Source organism: Anabrus simplex, chromosome 3 (assembly GCF_040414725.1).
Source record: "Anabrus simplex isolate iqAnaSimp1 chromosome 3, ASM4041472v1, whole genome shotgun sequence".
Taxonomy (NCBI): domain Eukaryota; kingdom Metazoa; phylum Arthropoda; class Insecta; order Orthoptera; family Tettigoniidae; genus Anabrus; species Anabrus simplex.
The window spans coordinates 184,647,716-184,675,478 of NC_090267.1; the positions used below are offsets into that span (position 1 = coordinate 184,647,716).

Below are 27,763 nucleotides of genomic sequence, written 5' to 3' on the forward strand. Positions count from 1 at the left end.
GTTCGGACTTCCTCCAGCAGAGGGTTTTCAACTGGCGCAAAGTTTGAATTAGCGGCGTGGAGGTGTACCGCCCGGTACAATTATTATTATTATTATTATTATTATTATTATTATTATTATTATTATTAGTATTATTATTATTATTAACGTCTATTATCTTTTTATTGTCTAGTGGTATAACGTCTCACTACCACATCGAAGGTTTTCGGCGACACAAGAATCGGAAACGGTCTCGAAAGCCAAGAATAACGGCCGAGAGGAATCGTCGTGCTGTCCACACGGCACCTCGCAATCTGCAGGCCTTCGGGCAGAGCAGCGGTCGCTTGGAAGGCCAAGGCCCTTAAAGGGCTGTATTGCCATGGGGTTTGGTTTGTTAAGAATCGGAAAGGGCTAGGATTGGGAACGTAGTGACCGTGGGATTAATTAAGGTACAGCCCCAGCATTTGACTGGTGTGAAGATGAGAAACCACGGAAAATCCTCATCAGGGCTGTCGACGGTGGGTTTCGAACACACCATCTCCCGAATGCAAGCTCACAGCTACGCGTCCCCTAACCGCGTGGCCAACTCACTCGGTCTCTATTATTTTTATTTCGTTGTGTTCTCTTTTTTTTTTCTTCTCAAGAGGAATCTGGGCGCTCTCCATTTACACTGGTTCACAGGATATCTTCATTTTGCTAAACAAGTAGGTTTCCTACCAATTACTTCATCTATGAATTTTTTGTTATGGTGAAAGCCATTTCTTTTCAGTTTCGCCTCAGTAAATTTATGACTGTTAGGTTCTTCGGTCTGTCGAACTAATTCATTCATTTTAAAAATTAGAAAATACCCGAAAAGGAAATCATATAACAACAGATTACACCTAAAAAGAAACAACCTAATTAAATTAGAATCATCATCGCCATCATCTTCATTATCACCATCAGGAGGAGCGCAACAACTACGGATACCCTAGATGAACGAATATTTCTTTCCTACAGCTCACAAAAGGTATGAAACTTACGACCAACGTCTGAAAATCATTTCAGATAAAATCATGAGTAAAGTAAGACAGTACACACAGAAAGGATCATTGTCAGCACTAAATGACCAACGCCAATATGAATTCTTAACCAAAAATAGATAAAAGTATGAGTGGCACACTTGTGCCCAACGAAATTTCACTGTTAAAATGTGACAAATCTGTGTTGCATCAGGAAGATTGCAGTCTAATTTCTCACTCTACTTCCACGTACTTATATTCAAACTTCAACGAAAATGAAAGGAAAATATAGAACTGAAAATAATCATTTATATCAACTTGATACATTTACCAGGAGAAGGAGTAGTTAGCTAATTGGCAAAGATTACTGAATTGACCGGAAATCCAACTCAAAGACGTAGTTACAGCGTTAGAATATACAGTGTATGAAACTGAAAATGCAAAACCGGTTAACCCTAAGTAATAATTCCTTAGGAATGTTGTCTTTCCACCCATGCTTAGGCCACTCACACAGTCGCTAGCCTTCGATTTCCAGGTGGTAAACAGTTTTGGCAACTGGAGGGTACCACCCTTAGGATGCCCTAACCAGCGAAGCTGGCTTTCTCTTATATTTTCTGTAATTGGTGGCGCATTAAATTGTTTTCGAGTGGTGCTATTGGTTACAAGGTCAAGAAGAGAGATACCAAGTACCATCGGTGCATTCAACAGTGTCGAGGGTGGATCTTCAATATCGCAAAGAGAATGTTACCACCCGCGTAAACCGCTGTACGGGAAGACCTCAGGTGTTTAACGAACGGAGATCATGTCGCCTACGCAGAACCATACTGGGCGCTCAACGAACTACTGTGAGCCAGATCACCGGCCATGTAATGTTGGGAGTCAGGAACCCATTTCTACCAGGACTGTAAGGAGGCAAGTGCACCGCATAGGCTTCACCAGCCGACGACCAACTCGTGTTCCTTTGCTCACACATCGACACAGAGCTCAACTACGTGCATGAACCCGCGAACATCGGCAATGGACCACGGAACAGTAGCGGCGTGTGGAATGGTATGGTCCGATGAATCCCGGCTCCAGTTGTATCGAGCTGATGGACGCGCAAAGAATGTGTCGTGTGCCCCCTGAAGCTATGGATCATGCGTGTCAACAAGGTTATGTCCAGGCGGGAAGTGGCTGAGTTATGGTCTGGTCGGCGTTCTCATGGTCGCAATTAGGCCCCATTGTCCAGCTGCAGGGAACGCTGACAGGCACGTTATGTTACATTCCTTCAGACCATTTTCATCCCTTTCTGGCCTTGAGTTACCGTGATGGAGATGCAATGTTCCAGCAGGACAATGCATCATGTCATCACTCTGTGGTGGCATGCAGGTGGTTGGAGGAGCACTCCAGTGAAGTTACGGCCATGGATTGGCCCTCCAGATCCCCCGATCTTAATCCATTCGAGCATTTATGGGATGATGTCGATACTTGTGTACGCTTTATGAACCCCGTACCAACTACACAAGACCAATTCTGGGTAGCAGTACAAGGTGCGTGGGTCCACATCCCCCAAAACGATTCCAACACCTTGTAGAGTCGATGCCTCGCCGTATTGCTGCCGTTTTGAGGGCTCGCGGAGAATCAACTCCCTATTAACATCACATTCAGGGTCTTCCCATGACGTTTGGCCACTCAGTGTATGTACTGAATTAGTTGAGAAACGTTGTCACCCTGTTGTGCAATAACACTTGCTATGGGCGGAATTTTCTCGGTATCACGCCATTGACCACCTTTGTTTAAGATTCTCATCTTTTAAGCCACGCATTAGCCAATGTCAATGTTGTCTGAAACACCGGATCGCATGAGATCCCTACCGCCAAGCAACATGAGGTAAGTTATATTCTCGGGTAGGTGACCACATGATGCTGACTGTGATGCGGGAGTGTAATGGAGGTGTCATTTGCCTCTCAGGAAAATTCCGACTTAGAATGTCCGATCAAGATAGAATTCAATTAGCTGGAGCACTAGCCAGGTCACCAAGCATGGGGACTGCGCAGTGCACTAAGCTTAAGACGAATCCGCTAAATTTCAGGGCAGACTGTACAAAGGTGAGAGGAAATGAAAATTAATTCTGACGTGATGGATTTGATATTTCCCTCCTTAAAACCAGTATATTACACCTCAGCGGATTTAGTAAATTTGAAGAAGAGGTTTTCCGGCCCCGCGGTTTGGGGTAGCATGCCTGCCTGTCACCCGGATGCCCCGGGTTCTATTCTCGGCCAGATCAGGGATTTTTATCTGGTTCCGAGGGTTGGTTCGAGGTCCACTCAGCCTACGTGATAACAACTGAGGAGCTATCTGGCGGTGAGATAGCCGAGAAGAATAGTTGCACTGACCATGCGTCACCTCAACCTGCAGGCCTTCGGGATGAGCAGCGGCGGCTCGGTGGGCCAAGGCCCGCCTCAGCTGTAGTGCCACGGGGTTTGTTTTTTGTTTTGAAGAAGAGTTTTCTTCTCTTAATTTTTAAATTTTACGATTATATCCAGGAGTGATGAATAAATGATGAGAAAGGGGACGTGATTAGTGCAGTGGGTTAGTTGCTAGTTTTCCACCCGGACGGCCGAAGTTTGAATCCTGATCGATCCTAGGTTGGAATTTTCACTTGAAAGGTCACTGGGCGTCAAGAAGGGTATCCGGTCTTTAAACCCGGGCCACAACCAAAATGAGCCTGTGTGGCTACAGTGAAAAGATAACGTTAGTAGATGAGGAGGAAGAGGTCAGTCTCGCACAGATTCAAACAGTTACCGGCCGATTTTACTTGGCATTTTAATAGAAGTGAACGTATTGTTCTGCGCACAAATTAGGACTGTAAATTGTAATCAGCTCCAAAGGCACTTATTGTACTAACAAGGGAGCAGTAGTAAGCTTCAATTCTTGTAGACATTCGATGAATTAGTTGATTTTGTACACCCCTTCAAACTACCGGCCACGAGATCAGCTCTGTCCTGTACCTGCACGCGTCACAACAGAATAATCCTGGACCTCAGAGGTAGGCTGTCGTACATGCCAAACGACAATTTTGAGGTTTTTTATCGTAGGTGACTTGTTTTGGTCCTGTCTTCTTATGGGTATACTATTGTATGTTTCACAGGAATGAACATAAGTCGTATAACAGTATGGTATGTGCGAGGATAACTCAGGGATAAACAATGTAAGTGATCGCTGATCATACGACAATTCAACCTTATGCCATCTGCCGTACCCCTTATTGTACTGGCTCTTACCGGGCGACTTTGTCGTGCAGTTAGGGGGTGCGCAGCTGTGAGCTTGCATCCGGGAGATAGTGCGTTCGAATCCCACTGTCAGCAGCCCTGAAGATGGTTTTCCATAGTTTCCCATTTTCACGCCAGGCAAGTGCTGGGGCTGTAGCTTAATTAAAGCCACGACCGCTTCCTTCCCACTCCTACGCATTTTCTATCCTATCGTCGCTATAAGACATATCTGTGTCGGAGCGTCGTAAACCAAATAATAATAATAATAATCATAATAATAATAATAATAATAATAATAATAATAATAATAATAATAATAATAATAATAATAATAATAAGTGTTGGTTCTTCTTCTTTATCTGTTTACCCTCCAGGGTCGATTTTTTCCCTCAGACTCAGCGAGGGATCCCACCTCTACCGCCTCAAGGGCAGTGTCCTGGAGCGTGAGACATTGAATCCGGGATACAACGAGGAAGAATGACCAGTACCCCGCCCAGGCGGCCTCACTTGCTATGTTGAACAGAGGCCTTTAGGAGGATGGGAATATTGGAAGGGATAGACAAGGAAGAGGGAAGGAAGCGGCCGTGGCCTTAAGTTAGGTACCATCCCGGCATTTGCCTGGAGGAGAAGTGGGAAACTACGGAAAACCACTTCCAGGATGGTTGATGTGGGAATGAAACCCACCTGCACACATTTGACATCCCGAGGCTGAGTGGACCCCGTTCCAACCCTCGTACCACTTTTCAAATTTCGTGGCAGAGCCGGGAATTGAACCCGGGCCTCCGGGGGTGGCAGCTAATCACACTAACCACTACACCACAGAGGCGGACAGTGTTGGTTCCTACGATAGTTTACCATGGTCGGAACTGTCGAATCGACTTGACTTAAAGGCAGCAAAATTTGCGCGACAGCAGCTCTTTTCTGCTCTCCTGTAAAGTTAGTGAAATGTCGTCATTTACGATAGTTTAACTCTGACGTCCAGAGTTGCTGTGCGGTATTAGAAGAAACGTAAACAGGTGACGCGAAAGGAACATATTGCCCAGGAGTGGTGCACCGCAGCATTAGAACATCTTCATTGCATGTCGATGTTAATGTTGGACACATTTCTCAGCAGACGAAGTAGGGATCCCCATACAACGAAAAAGGTAAAATTAAGCAATTTTCCAAATTGTGCCGAATGTAGAAGGGCTAAAGGGCCCGGAAAGGTTTCAAATTGTGAGTCTTGGATAGCTCTATTAAAATAAAAAACAAATTTCCAAAATCACTTCCGGTCTAAATGCAGTTACGGAAAAAGAGCCTAAAATCGCCCGTTTCTTTGCTCTTTTTTTTATTCAAATCCTAGTCAAATTAACTTATTTACATAATTCTTTCTGTAATGTGTTCCTTGGTTCAATATCCTGAGGCGTTTTCTTCTTCTTCTTCTTCTTCTTCTTCTTCTTCTTCTTGCGTTCCGGCCTTCTAAGGACCACGTTACAATTTCAATTGTTCCTCCTTAGTTGTTCTTTCCTTTTCTTCCAGTATTCTTTCATTGTTTCACTGTGTTTCTTTTTCCTGTCTTCAGTCCACTTTGTGCCTGTTTTCTTTTCCTTCCTCCCTTGGAATCCTTCCATTTGTAAGACTTTCTTCCTAAAAATCTTTCTTTCCAATAATTCTTCTTCTCGTATGTTGTTCCTTTCCAGGTCTTTCTTGACTTCTTGAATCCAGGTGGTAGTTGAATTCTTTTCCCAAAGGTACTTGAAGATTCGTTTAGTTAGTCTATTGTCATCCATTCTGTAAATGTGTCCAAGAAATAGCAATCTCCTTTTTCTTATTGTTTCTGATATGTTTTCTACGTTCTGGTAAATTTCATTGTTACTTCTTAATTTCCAAAACTCTGCAATTCTTAGAGGACCTAATATTTTCCTTACAATTTTTTTTTCTAATATTTCTAATTTATCAAGCTTGTAGTTCAGTGCTAGACATTCGCTGGCATAAAGGCATTTTGGTTTCACTACTGTGTTGCAGTGCTTTATTTTAAGTTTTCTTGATAAGCACTTTTCATTTTGTTGGAAAATGTCCACACCGAAAGTATTTATAAGGGCTTAAGTGAAGTAATGCACTGCCTCACATTAGTGCTCGTAGTGGTAGAAAAAGGCAAACTGCTAATCTAATAATGGTTTTTTGCCTCACGTGCCACTAACTACTTTTACGGTTTTCGGGGACGCCGAGGCGCCAGAGTTTAGTACCGCAGGAGTTCTTTTACGAGTCAATAAATCTACCGATACGAGGCTGACGTATTTGAGCACCTTCAAATAGCACCGGACTGAGCCAATATCGAACCTGCCAAGTTGGGGTGAGAAGGCCAGCGCCTCAACTGTCTGAGCCACTCAGCCCGGCAAACTGCTAATCTAATCGACCGGATAACGACGATTAAGAAAAGGATTGCGTCCGCCTCTGTGGTGTAGTGGTTAGCGTGATTAGCTGCCATCCCCGGAGGCCCGGGTTCGATTCCCGGCTCTGCCACGAAATTTGAAAAGTGGTACGAGGGCTGGAACGGGGTCCACTCAGCCTCGGAAGGTCAACTGAGTAGAGGTGGGTTCGATTCCCACCTCAGCCATCCTGGAAGTGGTTTCCATGGTTTCCCACTTCTCCTCCAGGCGAATGCCGGGATGGTACCTAACTTAAGGCCACGACTGCTTCCTTCCCTCTTCCTTGTCTATCCCTTCCAATCTTCCCATCCCTCCACAGGGCCCCTGTTCAGCATAGCAGGTGAGGCCGCCTGGGCGAGGTATTGGTCATACTCCCCAGTTGTATCCCCCGACCAAGAGTCTGAAGCTCCAGGACACTGCCCTTGAGGCGGTAGAGGTGGGATCCCTCGCTAAGTCCGAGGGAAAAACCGAACCTGGAGGGTAAACAGATGATGATGATGATGATGATGAAGAAAAGGATTGCAATTTTCAGGAATAAATAGATTATATATTATATTTTATTTACCTAAAATTCGTAGCTCCTATCCCCAGGATGTTTTCAATATTGAGTTGCTTGCCGGAAGGGTGTTTTTAGGTTATAAGTCACGTCCGTTTGGTTGGGAATCCACGCAAACTAGCGGTCGCATGACTGTCATCAAGATGACAGAAACTGCAAGCATCCTGGCTTTTCCTATCGGTTACATGTGTCTGCCTCACCATCTCGTTTTTCATTGTACCTCCCTTCCCCAGGATCTCTCATTAGAAGTATTCGAAAAACAGATTGAAGGCGAAGGAGAGCAAAAAAAAAAAAAGCAACCTTATCGACACAAGCGTAATGAAGTGCTGCCTGAAGCCCAGGCGTTATTCATTAGCATAACAAGAAATGATGTCCACAAGCATCCATCCAATTCTGTGAAGAAACTCAATTAGTAGCGAGCTCCCGAACAATGTAATACCCCTACAGGTCTGTTCGGTATTAGTTAGCTAACAACTGAGCAAGTTCTTTTTATTACTAAATCCCATACAGAATGCAAACCACCAATAAAGGAACTAGATAGGGCAAAGGAGTGAAAGATACAATTATTTATTTTCAAATTTATTTATTTATTTATTTATTTATTTATATTTAACATCGCAGAAACTCAGACGATCTTTTAGCGACTACAGGATAGGAAAATGCTATCATCATCATCATCATCTGTTTACCCTCCAGGTTCGGTTTTTCCCTCGGACTTAGCGAGGGATCCCACCTCTACCGCCGCAAGGGCAGTGTCCTGGAGCTTCAGACTCTTGGTCGAGGGATACAACTGGGGAGTATGACCAGTACCTCGCCCAGGCGGCCTCACCTGCTATGCTGAACAGGGGCCTTGTGGAGGGATGGGAAGATTGGAAGGGATAGGCAAGGAAGAGGGAAGGAAGCGGCCGTGGCCTTAAGTTAGGTACCATCCCGGCATTCGCCTGGAGGAGAAGTGGGAAACCACGGAAAACCACTTCCAGGATGGCTGAGGTGGGAATCGAACCCACCTCTACTCAGTTGACCTCCCGAGGCTGAGTGGACCCCGTTCCAGCCCTCGTACCACTTTTCAAATTTCGTGGCAGAGCCGGGAATGGAACCCGGGCCTCCGGGGGTGGCAGCTAATCACGCTAACCACTACACCACAGAGGCGGACTTGGAAAATGCTATCGCTGGCAAAAATGTATGACCACGTATTTATCCGTAGTATATTGGAATCTCCGAAAAACCATAAAAGTAGCTATTTGGACATAAAACCAATAGAATTATTGTCTGGCTCCTTGGCTGAATGGTCAACGTACTGGCCCTTGGTTCAGAGAGTTCTGGGTTCGATTCCCTGCCGGGACAGGGATTTGATCTGTGCCTGGTTAATTCTCAAGATATTTCTCTTCATTTATACACAACACACCACAGAAATACCCAATGGTGAATACTTTCCTTCATATACTGTAATGTTGGCTTCAGGAATAGCATTCAGCCGTAAAGCAGGACCAACTCCTGCGAATTCGCGCCTCCATAAAGGTGTTGTTTAAAGTTAATTACAAGTAGATCCCTTTGGCTGTAACTGTCTGTAACCGTAACTTAAGTGTATCAATTTAGTATACAAAATCTGATAACAAGAATACATAAAAGAGCTTGAGATACATTTCCATACTGAAGATAAAGTAAAGATTAAAAACTAAACATCTAGGATATTATAATATTAATTTTGACATTTCAGAACATAGACTATACTAACAAGGAAGAACCTAAGTTCCTACATTTTAATGCCGAGGATGAATTAAGATCAAAACAAAACATCTAAAACATACTGTATCTAGGAGATTACGGTAATTCCTATTTAATGAATTTGGTTAAAATTCACTAACTTGGCTTAATAAGAGGAAACGTAGCAGTATTTAAGATATTTCTTCTGGTTTTTGATAATAATTTGCTGCACTTCATATTGTTTAAGGTCATTGTAGACCGGCCCCGCGGTGTAGGGGGAAACGCGCCCGCCTGTCACCCGGCGACCACGGGTTCGATTCCCGGCCGGGTCAGAGGATTTTAATTGTAATGATTAATATCCCTAGCCTGGGTACAGGGTGTTTGTGATTTCCTTAATCTTTTTTTCCTTACACACAACATTCCACACTACCGCCATTCCAATTACACGCAGGTTCATACAATATGGTGCTAGTAGGGGCAAAATATCCACATAGTTCAACGACCCGAGCAAATAGCATTTTAAAAAAAAGGTCTTTGTATTATTGAGAGGCAGCGACATACTGCATTTTACCGTACGATGCTGTGGAATCTGAAAGATGTTGGCTGTACACTTATTGTCCCGTTCATGCTCTTGACTCATATGAACAATGGACATGACCAAGTATGAGCAAGCATTAGTTTTTAAAATTCTCAGCGGCAGTTGAAGAGGAAGAAGAATAAGAAACCAATATTATTATTTTTCAATTAATTTAATTAATAATAATAATATGCTGTAACATCACCTAGTTACCTACTAGAGTAACGATGTGATCCATTTAACTACAGCTTTCATCTCCTTGTACCCTACGAATCAATAATTCAGTTCGTCTCTTTTATATTTATTTTTTTACAATACAGACCATTTATAGTTTTTCAATGTTGTACGTTAAGAATTTTGTAAGTGTGTTTACCGAACTGCATTGGCGTATCGGTTTTCGTGGTATTGCTATAACTTACTCCACTTGTTTACAGGACTTCCTAACGACCTCAGCGTCTTCTGGCAACAATACCCATGGGTCCTGGGCGAGACGCTCTGCAAGTTCCGGGCTGTTGTATCCGAGATGTAAGTAGTCTGCTCCTCTGTTGTTAGTAACTTAAAACACGCTGATGAAGGGGTAAGGGAAAGTAGGATCATATTAAAATATACACTTGTTATAATATAAATTATCTGGTAGACGTCTGCTTATATGGGATAAACTGGAGACTCATCGAGCGGATTCTTTGACACCGTTTTACCGTTGAATATAGCATTTATGAAGGAAAATTTACGATTAAGACTATGAAACATCAATTTATATTAATAAGATCGTAACGGCCGTGTGTCTGTACGTTGAATATTTAGGCTAAATATTCGTACAGTTATCCATTTCAGGTCTAATAATGACCATCTGAATATTTTTAGCCTTGGTATCTGTTTGTCTGTTTGAGTTCGTACAATTAAAAAACTACTCGATATATTTCCACCAAACTTCATGTTTATAATATACCTGTCCTTGGGTAGGTTTTAGGGCCAAATTTATTTCTAAGTCCCTAAATAGACTGGGGCTTTATAGGAGTATTGAAACAGTGATTTTACACTCCCACAAAATAAACATATATATTTGTTAAATTAGGTCTTAAGTATATGTCGTTTTCATTATTTTATGTCGTAAATATATTTATCGTACGACTTCAAATAACTGAAATGCTTTCAAAAAAAACGGATTTTTAGTCCAAGTCCCGTGGAATACTTGGTTCATGTCACTTCAAGGTGGGTTAATGGAAAGAACTAAAGAGCCATTTTACTTTTTTCGATAGAATAGATAATAAGGGAGGTAATAATAATAATTATTATTATTATTATTATTATTATTATTATTATTATTATTATTATTATTATTATTATTATTATTATTATTATAATCCGCCTCTGTGGTGTAGTGATTATGTGATTAGCTGCCATCCCCGGAGGTCCGAGTTCGATTCCCGGCTCTGCCACGAAATTTGAAAAGTGGTACGAGGGCTGGAACGGGGTCCACTCAGCCTCGGGAGGTCATCTGAGTAGAGGGGGTTCGATTCCCTCCTCAGCCATCCTGGAAGTGGTTTTCCGTGGTTTCCCACTTCTCCTCCAGGCAAATGCCGGGATGGTACCTACCTTAAGGCCACGGCCGCTTCCTTCCCTCTTCCTTGTCTATCCCTTCCAGTCTTCCCATCCCCTCACAAGGCCCCTGTTCAGCATAGCAGGTGAGGCCGCCTGGGCGAGGTACTGGTCCACCTCCCCAGTTGTATCCCCCTACCGAAAGTCTCAAGCTCCAGGACACTGCCCTTCAAGCGGTAGAGGTGGGATCCCTCGCTGAGTCCGAGGGAAAAGCCAACCCTGGAGGGTAAACGGACTACGATACGATACGATAATAATAATAATAATAATAATAATAATAATAATTGTTGTATGTCCGGCGCTCCCTTTCTCGCTCCACCAGCCAGCTGCAAGCGCGCCTGTGTATCATTCTGCTAGCTTCGACGCGCAGCCCTCAGTGCGCGTGCCTGACCATCGAGTGTACTATAAATAGGAGCTCCCTGCCTGCTCAATTGCCCACTTGCCCGGTGTCCAGCTCCAGAATACACCCTACGTCGAGCACGGAGGCTACTCCTCTTGAAAATGTGCTTCGACCAGGTGGACTGAATTTCTGGCAGTACGAGGTTTCACCTCTGGTCACCGCTCCCTTTCCTGTTTCCACTGCCTATGTTCCGTAATTCTTTTACAAGCCATTTTCATTCCTTAATCTATGCAAGCTCCCTTAGTTTCGCTAGGTGGAATTTCTTCAATCAATTGAACTTGCTTTTTAGGAATTCAGGCACTTCAACAAACAAGGACTCTCAAAGACATTCATGTTAGTGTGCCAGATAGTTTTCGACTATCAACGTGTCAATTCACAAAGACTATCTTTTCAAGATAGAAGTGTATATAAAGACTGTAAACCTGTACATATTGTATAAAGACAGACTTTTCTCAAGATTCAATATTCTTTTTTGCTTCAAATTAAATTTCAGTTATTTGTGTAAATATCATAAAGTGAAGCAATAAAAGTTGTGTTCTGTAAACTTCAACCTTGGTTACAACACAACTCTATGGCGACGAGGTAAAAAAGCAACCACCTACCATTCTTCGACACCAGTTGCCAACTCTATGGCGACGAGGTAAAAACGCAACCACCACTACCATTCTTCGACCCCAGTTGCCAACTCTATAGCGACGAGGTAAAAAAGCAACAAACTACACGTCATCAGCCCCATTCGCCAACTCTATAGTGACGAGGTAAACACGACACTACAATTCAACAGGCCCAGTTGTCAACTCTACGGCGACGTGCTAAACAACAACGACACTCCAACCAGTTCTGACACACAGCTTACCTTACTCTTTCTTGCACGCATCTCGCAATGGCTACTGCGGAACAACTCGCTACGGTCTTCCAAGCCTTACAGCAGCAACAACAACAGTTTATGCAACAACAACAGGCAGCATTACTTCAGGCTATTCAAGCTATTTCTGTCTCTACACAGCCATCAGCTATTCCTCCGTTCTCTGCTTTTGATCCGGCTAAGGAAGAATGGTCAGTTTATTTAGCCCGTTTGCAACAGCATTTCATCTGCCATTCTGTCACAGATGATCAACGCCGCCGCGCACTATTTCTTAGTTCGGTTGGCAATGCTACGTGTGAATTACTACATAAATTAAGTCCGGAAGAACACTTATCTGAGGTACCCTTCACGCAGCTCTTGGCCCGTCTCACGGAACACTATGCCAAAGCTCCTCACATAGTGGCTGCTCGCTATAAATTTTTTCAAAGCAGAAAGCAACCCCATCAGACACATACTGAATGGATAACTGAATTGCGTGGTCTAGCTAAACCCTGCCAGTTCATCTGCTCCAAGGACGGTTGTGGTTCATCCTACACTGATTCTCTCATTCGGGACATGATAATTTTACATACTCCTGAAGACAAAATACGTTTTGACGCTGTCAAGCAGAGTAACCCTTCTTTAGAAGACGTCCAGCGTATTGCTACGGTTTATGAGCTTACTACCAAGACTGCCGCAGCCATAGCTTCTCCACACGAAGTTGCACAAGTCTCGCCTCAGGCCCGCAAGTCCTCTGCTACAGTGAACCGTACGGATAAGGCGCTCTCCACCAAGCATTCTCGCCAGGTTCCCTCTCGTAATGCTACACGGAAGCCCAATTCTAAAAGCACCTCGAAACTCCTGCCTTCCTGCCGAGGTTGTTTCAAGCATCATGAACGTCGTGACTGTCGTTTTTTCAAAGCTACTTGTGAACGATGTAATAAACTTGGACACATTAAGACTGTCTGTCAAAGTTCGCTCCGCCCTGCTAAGACTACTGCAGCACGCCGGAAGCATATACAGCCCCGCCAAGACATGGAAGTTGATCAGATCAATCTTATTCTTCCCACCAAGGATTCTCACAAAATCATCATTCCTCTCTCATTCTCTGATCGATCTGTCGATTTTCAATTAGATACTGGATCACCTGTCTCTATTATTAACCTGACTACCTACCACAACTTAGGTTCACCTTCATGCTCTCCAGCTGACATCCAGCTCGTGACATTTAACAAGAAGAAAATTGACATCAAAGATCAAATCAAGCTTCAGGCTAGTTATAAAGGAATTCAGAAAGCCATTCCTCTTCTCGTAGTTAACAACTACACTGCATCTAACATTATGGGCATGGATCTATTTAACTTATTTGGTTTCCAGATACATGACAACATTAACGTCGTATCTACATTGCATCCTACTTCTGACGTTACCGCTCTCCTAGCGCAGTTTCCTGAAGTCTTCGACTCTCAGCTCGGAACAGCCAAAGACTATACAGCTCACATACAGCTGAAATCCGGAGCTAAGCCTCGCTTCCTCAAAGCCCGTCCAGTACCCCTAGCACTTCAAGACCAGGTCACGAAAGAATTAGAAAGATGGATACAAACTGGAATTGTTGTACCAGTTACTTCTAGTCCATGGGCTACTCCACTCGTGGTAATCAAGAAACCTGATGGTAATGTTCGACTTTGTGGCGATTTTCGATCTACAGTCAACGCACAACTCGACACAGATATCTTTCCTATTCCACGTACAGAAGACTTATTCCGTCGTCTCTCTGGTGGACAATTCTTCTCTCGAGTTGATCTTAAAGAAGCATATCTCCAGCTACTTTTAGACGAAGAATCTAAGAAATTTCTCACACTCAACACTCCTCTCGGACTGCTCCAGCTCCAGCGGCTCCCATTCGGTGTTTCATCCTCAGCGGCTATTTTTCAGCGCTATTTGGCTCAACTCACCGCCTCCATTCCCGGTTGTGCTAACTACCTGGATGATATTATTGTTACTGGAAAAGATCATCAGGAACATCTAACCAATCTACGCCTCCTTCTCCAGAAATTGAAAGACAATGGACTACGAGCGAATCTCGCTAAATGTACCTTCTTTCAGCCTCAAGTTCACTACCTAGGACATATACTTGATAAGAATGGAATTCGTCCTAGTACACAGAATGTCTCAGCGATAGTAAACATGCCAGCACCTCAGAACCTCAAGCAGCTTCAGTCCTTCATAGGCAAAGCAAACTATTATAATAAGTTCATTCCACACTTCGCTACAGTGGCAGCTCCATTAAACGCTCTACGTAAAAAAGGTGTTAAGTTTCAGTGGACTCCGCAATGCCAACAGGCATGGAAAACAATCAACAACGCCTTAATTCAAGCTATACAACTCACTCATTTTCAGCCCGACAAGATCATCACGCTAGCTACTGACGCTTCAGACTACGGTGTCGGTGCCGTTCTCTCCCAGAAGGATCGTCATGGACAAGAACGCCCCATCGCCTTCGCTTCGAAAACACTTAATGACCATCAACGTCGATACTCACAGATAGAGAAAGAAGCTTTAGCCATCATCTTTGGTATTCGCCGTTTCAATGAATATCTCTATGGCAACCATTTCCTGATCATTACCGATCATAAGCCTCTCGTACACTTATTCCATCCTGGTAATAAGATCCCAGAGAATTCCCTCAGAAAGCTTCAAAGATGGTCCATGTTCCTTTCTGATTATTCCTATCAGATTGTATATCGAGCCACATCCCAGCATTGTAATGCTGATGCCCTCTCCCGCTTACCCGTTGGTCCTGATACTGCCTTCGATTCTCAAGAATCTGAATGTCTTCAGTTGGACATAGAACTTGAAGATACTGTATCCAGTTTTCCTATTGATGCTACCTGCATAGCTAAAGCTACGGATAAGAACAGTACACTTGCTACTGTACGTACTTACATCCGCAACGGTTGGCCTCTGCAGAGCACACTTCCTGCCCACCTGGCACCTTATCATCGTATGCAGCATCGTCTCACGACTCGTGCCGGAGTTGTATTACTAGAAGCAGGCACCATCTTCCGAGTGGTTATCCCACTTAGCCTACAGAAACAAGTTCTCGAATTATTACACCAAAGCCATTGGGGTATCTCCAGAACAAAGCAACTCGCCCGTCAACACTGCTACTGGCCCGGTATTGATGCCGCCATCGAAAAGCTAATACGTCATTGTGAGCAATGTCAAACGAATCAGAACGCCCCGTCTTCTGATCTTGCTTCATGGCCTCCTGCTACTACTCCATGGGAACGAGTTCACATCGATTTCGCAGGTCCTTTCCTCAATTCCATGTGGTTAATAGTCATCGATTCACTGTCAAACTTTCCATATGTCGTGGATATGCATTCGACTACTACAACCGAAGCTACCATTCGTGCTCTCCAGAAAATCTTTACTACAGAAGGTTTACCGCAAGTACTCATTTCAGACAACGGACCTCAATTTACAGCTACTGCTTTTCAGAACTTTTGTACACATAATGGCATTCGTCATATCCTTGCACCACCTTTTCACCCTCAATCTAATGGTGAAGCTGAACGCTTCGTACAAACATTTAAAAGAAGTATGAAGAAAGCTGTCTCTTCAGGCTTAACTAAAGACCAAGCCTTGCTCCAACTCTTAAACAACTACAGAACTCTACCCGGCGCTGATAATATCACTCCTGCACAGAAGCTCCATGGACGACCTCACAGAACTTTGCTTTCTCTGTTACAGCCTCTTCCGGCCCAGCATAAGACCTCACCAACGAAGTTCGCCCTCAACGACAAGGTCTACACCAGGACATTCAAATCCAACCCACTCTGGATACCTGGAGTCATCTGCAGATCTTTGGGTCATCGTCTATACGAGATACAGACTACGGAGAAACGTATCTGCCGCCATCAAGATCAGATACGTCTGCGCTACCGCCCCTGTCCAGCTATTGATGCTATTGCTAAACCTGATAAATCTATTGCTGAACGCGCTTTAGATCATTTAATAACAATGGGTTCCTTTCAGGACGAGACAGCGCCACTCCGCCCAGTTCCAGCTCCGGACAATACAACAGAACCATCAGCAGCTCCGCCCCAGCATCGCAGTCGCCGCCAGCGCCGCCGCCGTTTCACGCCGTACCGGCGTATTTAGGAGGGGGGGGTGTTGTATGTCCGGCGCTCCCTTTCTCGCTCCACCAGCCAGCTGCAAGCGCGCCTGTGTATCATTCTGCTAGCTTCGACGCGCAGCCCTCAGTGCGCGTGCCTGACCATCGAGTGTACTATAAATAGGAGCTCCCTGCCTGCTCAATTGCCCACTTGCCCGGTGTCCAGCTCCAGAATACACCCTACGTCGAGCACGGAGGCTACTCCTCTTGAAAATGTGCTTCGACCAGGTGGACTGAATTTCTGGCAGTACGAGGTTTCACCTCTGGTCACCGCTCCCTTTCCTGTTTCCACTGCCTATGTTCCGTAATTCTTTTACAAGCCATTTTCATTCCTTAATCTATGCAAGCTCCCTTAGTTTCGCTAGGTGGAATTTCTTCAATCAATTGAACTTGCTTTTTAGGAATTCAGGCACTTCAACAAACAAGGACTCTCAAAGACATTCATGTTAGTGTGCCAGATAGTTTTCGACTATCAACGTGTCAATTCACAAAGACTATCTTTTCAAGATAGAAGTGTATATAAAGACTGTAAACCTGTACATATTGTATAAAGACAGACTTTTCTCAAGATTCAATATTCTTTTTTGCTTCAAATTAAATTTCAGTTATTTGTGTAAATATCATAAAGTGAAGCAATAAAAGTTGTGTTCTGTAAACTTCAACCTTGGTTACAACAATAATAATAATAATAATAATAATAATAATAATAATAATAATAATAATAATAATAATCGTATGGCCTCAGCTACCGTGTGCAGACATTTCAATTTGACGCCATCTGGCTGTCTGCTCGTCAATTTCGACGTTCCGTTTTACTCTAGGCCCCCCTAGATGGCAAACCGAGTAAACCGAAACTCTCTTGGGCGTCTATGGCTGAGATTTAATGAATTTTGTCGGGTAAACACCAAACGTGTCACGACATAGAGTGTCTAATGGAGATTATCATCAATGATGGGTTGCATAAGTCTTCTGCCAAAGCGCCATTCCTGTGGTCAGAGAAACAACAATATGTAACTGAGAATTTCGCATAACTTCGGACCAGGAACTATACCATACAACAAACTGTAATCATCCTCATTATGGCTGTACTTTCCTCATCTTTATCATACTTCATGTTACTGTCACGTGCTTTCGTAGAAAAATATGCTTAACATGTCGTATTAAATGTTTGAGTATAGGCATGTAACTTCGCATAAATTCATGAAGGAAGCATGTAACCCATTGCAAATTCCCGTGCAAAGAACAGGTACAACTACTAGTACTACTACATATTTTATGAATACTGCATATTTAATTAGGCCTTTGCTGGCAAAATTTAATGTTTACAGTGCACTATGTCTTCTGGTATGGGCTAGAATAAAATTGTTACTTTCATTGACCTGTCTCAGTCTTATGCTTGGCTTTGACAATATGAAAGTGGCTGAGGTGTAAGTGACGCTAGTAACACCAATCCTTATGCAGCCAGTCCCTGCTATGAATGGTGTGAAAATGTCGCTCATAGGATCGGTTGGTGCACGCATTTCAGTGGGCTTGGCAGACTGATGTACAATAGCAACTTCTGGCGCAGTGAGGAAAGCAACGGGAAACTACCTCACTCCTTATTTCTCCTAGTACGCGTCTTCAGTAACACCTAGGCCTTCTATGACAGCTAATTGTGAACCTGTTGAGGATCCAACCAGCCTTCGGGCTGAATACCCAACATAACATATTTAATTACATATTTACTACATTCTTATGTCAGGCTGATCCTCCGAAGATGGCGCACAGTGCGTCGACCAATAGACAAAAGCAATTTTTTAAACAGTTGTATTTTAAGTGTGCGTAGGACGGAATGAGTTATTTTTGATTGCCAAGATAGAAAACCCACGTCGCAAACAGATGAAACTCCCACAGTCAACAGAGTGAGCGCTTCAAGCGACATTATTCGACCAACCTGAGTCGTTACCTCCCCACTTGCCAGTCAACACGTCCGGTGTGTGCATTGGTGTTTGAGACCACAGTGAAAACTGAGGGTTCTTCTTACTAGTGGACAGCTTCTGTACAGCTACGCGAGTCCTTTACGATGAACCTTTGGTAAACATGTTTTCTCTGGTATATCAGGGATACTTTTTTCAAAAGGTACAGTCAAAGTTTCCACCTTTACAATACTAAAAGATTTTTTTTAAAATTAACAGTTAACAGAATATTAGTACATGTTTCGTCTATCTTGTAGACATCATGAGCCGAATAGTTTCAAGAATAAATACAATAGACAAGGACAAAAACAGATTAAAATTATTCGGATTACCGAAAACGTCAGTTAAAATTCATGTTTTCTTTCTTGTTGTTTGGAGAATGTTCTGGAGCACAAATATTTGGTTCTATTAAAATGAAGATATTAAACACTTGTGATAGTTCAATAAAATATGGTATATTTATTTTATATCAGGATATCTTTAAAAAAAACATGTCTCGAGATCTCTGCAGTAATATCTTTCTCTTAACATTCCGCTTTAGGTTTATCAATAATTTGTATGCAGTTGTCCGCAAGGTTGAATTTTATGACGTATTTTTCAGGGGAATGCACCATGAAACACCAATACATTTTTGAAAGGTGGATGTCAATGATGGTAGTCGAAAGAAGTTGGAAATTTTGAAGGCTATTTGTAGTTCCTATAAACTTTAAAACTGCACAGAAAATATGTACAACAGTTAACGCAAATTTAGTGAATTACTGCACGTTACTTTGAGAAAAAAATGGTGGATGTCTCGCAGGGTTCGGTCGGTGTTTCTAGCTAAACTTGCAGAGTGGCTCGATCGTCCGTGTACGCTCCCGGACTATATAACACCATTGATAACTGTTTCAGGGTTGCCGACAGTGGGGTTCGAGCCTACTATCTCCCGAATAGCCTACTGGATACTGGCCGCACTTAAGCGACTGCAGCTATCGAGCTCGGTCCCCTTCAAATTAGTATATTATTGCAGCCACCTCTTATAACATTAAGCACGGACCACACAGAGGATGTGGTGCCGCACGCACGATTGTTGTCACACAAAGCAAGTTAAGACATTAAAACTGATAATAATAATAATAATAATAATAATAATAATAATAATAATAATAATAATGGTGTGTGGCCTCTGAAGAGGCCTAGTGCAGGTCTTTCGAGTTGACGCCGTATAAGCGACCTGCACCTCGGTGAGGATGGGGCCCTACCTATGATTATTTATAATGATGAAGACGATACACACACCCAGCTACGAGCCATCGCAATTAACCAATGAATTAAAATCTCCCTTCCCGGCCGGGAATCGAATTCGGGACCCAGAGCACGCTAACCATTTAGCCATTGAGCCGGACATTAAACCTAAAGAGAAGGGGTTAATTCAGTAGGCTGTCCGAAAATGTTGTATTACCGAACCCAAATGCAATTACATATGGACTGATCTCTTGCAGATGATCTTGATACGAAAAGGAAAATGAGAAATTTGCCGGGCTGAGTGGCTCAGACGGTTGAGGCGCTGGCCTTCTGACCCCAACTTGGTAGGTTCGATCCAGGCTCAGTCCGGTGGTATTTGAAGGTGCTCATATACGTCAGCCTCGTGTTGGTAGATTTGCTGGTACGTAAAAGAACTCCTGCGAGACAGAATTCCGGCACCTCGCCATTTCCGAAAACCGTAGAAGTAATTAGTGGGACGTAAAGCCAATAACATTATTACTGAAAATGAGAATTGGATTTTGAAACGAGAGGACCCTGGAAAACACTTTCAGGAAAGTGGGGACGGCCAAAGAAACCCCGAAGACATAACATTCAGGAAGGAGCTTGTAAAATCGCCGACATATGTGCTGAACATGGTCATGTAAAGAGGCACATGGAGGAATCCCTATGCTCCACATGGATTTAAAATATTGTCATGGACGATGCTCAGGACGGGAAATTTTGCTTAATGGTATACTTGAAGAGGACGAAACCATTAGAAAACTCACTTTTTTCAATTTGCGTTACGTCGCACCGACACATACAGGTTTTATGGCGAAGATGGGATAGGAAATACCTAGGAGTGTAAAGGAAGCGGCCGTGGCGTTAATTAAGGTACATCCCCAGCATTTGCCTTGTGTGAAAATGGGAAACCACTGAAAATCATCTTCAGAACTACCGACAGTGGGGTTCGAACCCACTATTTCCCGGATGCAAGCTCACAGCTGCGTGCTCCTAACCACACGGCCAAATCACCTGGTCTTTCAGTTTTTAGATACACCAGTAGAAGACATCCTGTGTAAAATAAATTTAACTAGGCACATCAATCAACTCATGTGATCAACGCCGGAACACGCCCTTTCGGGAACAAACTGCAGGCTACTATATTCATAAATGATTTTGATGAGCACTTCTGCGTAAGACACCTTATTGAAAATAAACTTCAGTTTACCTGGCACGTCAACGAACTCATCTAGTCTATACTGAGATTAAACAACCCTGTCGAATTATTTAATATGTAACCTGTTGTGCGGAAAGTGACCCGAAGTCGGCAATGGAAACTTTCAGTGGAGCTGAACAAAATTGTCTGGGGTGTAAAAATTGCATTTCTATGTTTTAATAATAATAAGATTATTGTCTTTACGTCCCACTAACTACTTTTCGACGGTTTTCGGAGACGCCGGGGTACCGGAATTTTGTCCCACGGGAGTACTTTTACGTGCCAGTAAATCTACTGAAGCGAGGGTGACCTATTTGAGCACCTTCAAATACCACCGGACTGAGCCAGGATCGAACCTGCCAAGTTGGGGTTACATGGCCAGCGCCTCAATCGACTGAGCCACTCAGCTCGGCGTTTCTATGTTTTTCTTTTTTTTTTTTTTTTTTACGTCGCACCGACACAGATAGGTCTCATGGCGACGATGGGACGGTAGAGGGCTGGATGTGGGAAGGAAGCGGCCGTGGCCTTAATGAAGGTATAGCCCCAGCATTTGCCTGGTGTGAAAATGGGAAACCACGGAAAACCATCTTCAGGGCTGCCGACAGTGGGGTTCGAACCCACTATCTCCCGAATACTGGATACTGGCCGCACTTAAGCGACTGCAGCTATCGAGCTAGGTTTTTTTATGTTTTGACTTCTTGCGCTACCTATGGGTCTTCTTAACAAACTAAGTTACGCAGCAATTCGAGCCTTCGCCACTTCGTACAATTGGTAAGAAAATTAGTCAAAGTCGTAATTGTGTTGCTCTCAAAATATAGTTTCCTTAATAACAACAGTTAATATCTTCTGAATTATTGCACCTAGAAGCATTAACCCTTTTTTGTAAATGCTCACTAACTTACGCAAATGTTAGAACTACAAAAGTCTAAAAAATGAAAAACCCACTTTAGGTCCCTTTTCGCACAGCAGGTCACGTATTGTAAGTCGTGGAAAGAGAGCCAATCTCTTGGTTTCAAGTACATGATCACCCAAAAGTCCGTTAAAATTTGACGACGCAATACTTCACGGAATATGGGAGGTAGAGATGTAATAATTGACATACATGATTGGCATGACATGGGGGTTTGACACTAAAATAAGGTACCGTACACAAAGACATCCTGTGTTGCTGGACAGCAACACTTTAGGAACAAATGTCCACATACGCTTGACATGACATGGGGTTTTATTGACAACGAGTGCACAAACAGGCCAACAGATGGCGCTGGACAGTGTAACGTGCTACTGCCATAACCTCTCCATCGACGTTCTACGAGTTTCTGCAAACTTCGTCGCATGTACATCTCCACATACTCTACAATTTTATGTTTCTACAAGACTATAATGCTATTATTATTATCTGCTCTGGTTATCAATACTTCTTCCTATCATCGGAATTACCTTACTTTTTGCTCACCTGTCGTTACCCTCCGACATTTCTCGACACACTGACTGCTGTCTTTCTGTCTGCCTCGCACCTACTACGTCATCTGCCATATCACATGATCTTTCTCGCTTCCGGGCGTGTATATATTGGACTGCTTGTCCCGTCTTGGGCAGACTGGCATCATCTTCTGTAAATTTTGTGTGTGTGTGTGTGTGTGTGTGTGTGTGGAGGGACTACGGACCTCGCACGGCTTGCCGTGTGCTGCGCCATTTTCTTCCCTACCAGCTGATGGAGTTATTCTGAAAGGACTTTGGTGAGCTAAACATATCATTTACTAAACTTGTTTTGGAAACTTTAAACTCGGCCTGTTTCGGCATTTTGAGTGATGGCATGCTATGAAAACTTTCAAGGCCTTGGTTCGAGTCTAACTCCCTGCCACCTTCAAACTGATTAAGATTAATTGATGTTTAGTGCTTAACACTTGCTGATGTGGACTGAGCCTAAACATTGTGAAACAGAACTTTCTCAACCTTAGATGATTCTGGAAAACATCTATTGGCAGATCAAACATTCTCCAGCATTACGCAGTCGGAGTTTCCTTTCTTTTCAGCCTGACTTATCCTTATTGTTACTGATCCTCCTTTTTACCCTACCCTTTTCTCTTTTATTAGGTGTATATGTTTTTTATATTAGGGCGCCCTGGAGGCGTACTCGTTTTTTTTTTTTTGTGGCCAAATATTTCTTGATCTTCATGGTAAAAGTGTACTTGTTCCCTCCAGATTTGATCAGATAATAATATTAATAATTATCATTTGAGGTGATTGTGTATGTGACACCTCTCTTTTCAAAAAAAAAATTATAATTGAGAAAACTGGTTTTGTGATCTAGTTCCATCATATGGTCGAGACTCACGCTGACACAGTGTTCTATGTCACGATTTTTTGTAATTTTGTCCAAACTTATCTGTGGGTTAGTCCCCTTTCGAAAACTTTTCCTCTAGAACGGGGACCCGAGCTATTTTGCCTTTATAATCAATGTCTGGGATTTTTGCTCAGACTATATCTTCTTGCTTAACAAGGTGTATATTGTGATAAACTTTTTTCACCAATTTTATTGACAAAAAAAAGAGTTGTTCTTTCAAAGGTTTTTGAAACTCTGCTTAAGAAATATATCATCTGAGATGATTATCCGTACAACTTTGGGAAAACTGTTAAAGCACGGACCTTGCATGGCAGTTCCTTTTTAATCTTATATATATATTGGTCAATTTAATTCTGTAGGTTTAGCTTAATTATCCCTTTACTACTTTTCTTAAAATGTCCAGGGTATATTTGAGGATCTATTTTCTCCAAAAATGTTAGTGTGTACTGTATTCTCGTTTAAAGCTGCTGTTCCAATACACTTGGTCATCTAAAAATTTTTTGAAAGGTGGTGTTCTTTTTTGATGTTTGGTACCTACCACGGTAAACCTCTCCTACTATCCCCCCCCCCCAGTACTGCTTCCGCTCACTCTGCTCCTTTCTTGTTTGATGTGATCGACTCCTCGGTGCAGTGTTGCCTATGCACAGACATCGTTTGGTATTTTTTTCTTACAACCGGATGGAAAGATTAGTTTTGGAGAAAGCTCTCAAGATATCTTAACCACATTGCACAATACGTCACAACAGCAACACGTCAGTGATGTCGAGTGAGACCCGGGTATAAAAGGAGCTCTCCTGAGAGAAAGCGTCAGATACGCCTGCAATCGCGGCATGTTGACATTACTTGAAAGGGCACTGTTAGTGAAGCTTTATTTACTTTATTTTGGTATGAATAAACCCCTATATCATGCCAATGGTGTGTGTCGATTATTACCTCTCTACCTCCAATATTCCATGAAGTATTGCCTTGTCAAATGTTAACGGACTTTTCGGTCACCGTGTATTTTCCTTCAAAGTTCATGCTTCATTCTTGACTCCAGTCTTGGGCTTTCTGGCCTTTGGTTGCAATCGTTGGTCCATCAAACTCGGTATTCAGGTTTTAAGAACTCTATGGGGAGTTCCACGGCACTAGTTCCAAAATGTAATTGGCCGTCTTCGGATGTTTGAATGGTCAAACGCTTTTGGGAATGAAAGAAAACGACTTCGGATGAGTAAAGTTCGGTTCAGCCGTTGACAAGCAGAACTTCAAACATGATCGAGCGAGTACGACACATGCTGACACAATATCGGCGAGAAAGTCTAGGATTGATGGTGAAGGAATTGGGCATTAGCAAGCACACGGTGCGCACCATTGTCCACAATGATTGGGTAAGACGAAGATCTGTTCCCGATTTGTGCTGCACAAACTGATAGGTGAACAGAAAGCAAAATGAATGGAAACTTCTGGAGATTTCATTACCATGTGTAAGCAGAATTCATCCTTTCTGCGAATCATCTTCACAGGAAATAAGACTTGGTGCTACCCTTTCGACTCGGAATCCAAGAGGCAGTCGATAGAATGGCGGTGACCAAATTTGCTGTGACGAAACAGGAGTCGCCTGCTAAACTCCAAGATCAAAACTCTATTGATCGCCGACGTGGCAGCCATCCAACATCGTGTGACAGCCGTTCTATGATCGATTCCTAAAAGGAACTTTGTTGACAGTTTTCAGAAGTTGTATGACACCGTTGTCTTTGTTGTCTTTGAAGCACATAGCGATTATTTTGAAGGAAAATAAAGCAAATTTGTTTGTGTCTTCTGTTTTGTTTGTGTTCTGATAGCCTTCACCGAGCTTATTTTAGGCGCATCATGTATGTTGGTGTTGATCAGCTGAGTTAACTGCCCGTCTGGTGGGCATGATCTTTAAGGCGTCAAGTCTTTATGGTCTGGCACCGTGGTTATCCGGTTCGAGTCCCGTCGGTGGAGGAAAATTTCATCGGAATGGCCGGAATGATAAGAGAGGTGGTGGTATATAATTTCTGATCGCTTGATTACGTTCCAAAACCCTTAGTTCAATCCCAAATCTCTCAGCGGTTTTCATAAGGAGTGGGGCCACATGACGCTGTTGATGGTGATTCGTCCGTCGGATGGAGGCGTTAATCACTGAGCCCACACGACAGGAGTAGGATATGTGCCTACCCAGACGCGCACATCACCCATAGACGTCAAATACGAACACCTGCACTCGGTGAGCTGTATCATATCCTTGGACACTTCCGGCACTAAAAGCCATCCGATAAATAAATAATGATGAATCAGCTTGTTATTTGGATCAGTAGTCGAGTGTCGGCTTACAGGTCCGAAGATTGCGGGTTCGAACCTGGCAGAAGTAGTCGAATTTTGAAGAGCGTGTAAAAGTCAATTTGGCACTCCATGCTGCACGATGCCGTCATGTAAAAGATCCCTGGTAACTCATTTGGTGTTTACCCTTCAAAATTAATTAAAACTCAGCCACAGATCGTCCAATAGGAATCTGGTCGTAAATGACGCGAAACCAGCCTAAATAGTGTCCAATTAAAATGCCTGCACACGGTAGATTATATTTAGTAGTGAAAATCCACAGCCTGTTTCCAGTATTCGATCGAGTCAAGAATGGAATGAATGAAGCGACCATCTAGCGGCGAGGGTAGGAATTGTGGCGGCTGCCGAAGCCTTTCACATCCCTCTGGGGCAGTGATTAATGACTGATGGATGAAATGAAATTGGAGAGTGTTGCCGGAATGAAAGATCACAGGGAAAACCGGAGTACCCGAAGGAAAACCTGTCCTTCTTCCACTTTTTCCATCACAAATCTCACATGGAGTGACCGGGATTTGAAACACGGAACCCAGCAGTGAGAGGCCGGCGCGCTGCCGCCCGAGCCACGGACGCTTCTCATTCTACTTAGTAGTTGTAATAAAATACTAATGTTATTCTCTTTACGCCCCAATAACTACTTTTCGGGCACCGAGGTGCCCGAAATTTAGTCCCGCACGAGTTCTTTTACGAGCCAATAAATCTTTCGACACGAGGCTGACGTATTTGAGCACCTTCAAATACCACCGGACTGAGCCAGGATCGAACCTGCCAAGATGGGGTCTGAAGGCCAGCACCTCAACCGTCTGAGCCACTCAGCCCGACAGTAGTATTAATATCATTATCAAATTAGTTCATTGGTGTGCCAAATAAAATGTTTATTCAGCCGAAAATATCTTGCACATCAGTCCTAAGCATCAAGATTATTGATGTGCCAAATAAACTCAAGCCTATTTCGGACATAATGTCTAACAATTCAGTGTTACAACATGTTTAGTGATGTATGTATTAAAATTATGTTTCTTCTCTACAGGATGTCTTACACATCAGTGCTGACCATAGTGGCCTTCTCCATGGAGCGATATCTTGCCATTTGCCACCCACTCTACTCCTACAGCATGAAGGGGTTGAGAAGAGCTTTACGCATCATCGCTGTGGTGTGGTTAGTGTCACTAGCAAGTGCTGTCCCTTTCGCTGCGTACACCACAGTCAACTACATCGACTATCCTCCAGGTATTTTTTTTTATTTCAAATGTAGTTGAATATGTTGTATGAAGTAGATTCAAGATAATTACTTGAGGTTAGAACTGAGTATAGTATGTTTATGGGCTCTCTGTGATGTTTAGGCTGGCACATTTCAGCGCGAGGTTTACCCTCAAGAACAAAGACAGCCATGAGACACCTAGCTCTTTGAACACTTTCCACCGTACTAATTCATGTAAATTCGGGAACATTTAATGAAAAAAGGGATGGAGAAAATTGGATAGTAATTAGACAAGAACCAATGATCTGGTAGACAAGGAAGTTACCGAATGAATATTTGATAACTAACGGAAACCTTCTACTCCTCGCACTATCATGTCAGTGTGAGACACTCAGTTTCATAATGTTACCGTTCCAGAGGTTGCCATATTCCCCTGCCCTCCTGTGACTTATCAACCACCAATTTTGTTCCGTTATGTTGTCAGCCAATGAGAAATCTTCTGTTTCTGGAGACAGTGGAGGATTTTCAAAATGACTGTGTGAGATTATGTGTGTGTGTGTGTGTGTGTGTGTGTGTGTGTGTGTGTGTGTGTGTGTGTGTGTGTGTGTGTGTGTGTGTGTGTGATCGCAGTGACTGCTACGCTATTACACTATGTTGTCACTGTTGTAGATGTATGTCATCCATGTACTGCAACCATTCTCTTTCAAAAGCTCTGCCTTTAGTACGCACACTAAGGCTCTATAAGTCTTTAGAAAGCCCTAACGCACACTGAGACGTCACATAGAACTCTCACCTGTTAAGTGCCTAAGTACAGCACACGTCAGCTTACAGTTCCTTAAGCTGTGCTGCAGGATATCTCTGAACCGTAGCTTGATTTATCCTACATTTCTGGTCCCATCGCGCTATTCATAACACAGCACTTTGTGGGGGAAATTGATTGTACTTCATCAGAATCACTGTCCGCCATTGCAACGTAACAGT

The 27,763-nt window shown here is 43.1% G+C and overlaps 1 protein-coding gene across 1 annotated transcript in view; it reads left to right on the plus strand.

Annotated features, from left to right (window-relative positions):
- The window catches only part of LOC136867150 (neuropeptides capa receptor), a 580,021-nt gene that overhangs the window by 530,106 nt on the left and 22,152 nt on the right, over window positions 1-27,763 (plus strand). Inside the window, exons 2-3 of the mRNA XM_067144261.2 lie at window positions 9,911-10,001; window positions 26,612-26,811. Coding sequence (XP_067000362.2) covers window positions 9,911-10,001; window positions 26,612-26,811 — 291 coding nt within the window. The remainder of the gene's footprint in view (window positions 1-9,910; window positions 10,002-26,611; window positions 26,812-27,763) is intronic.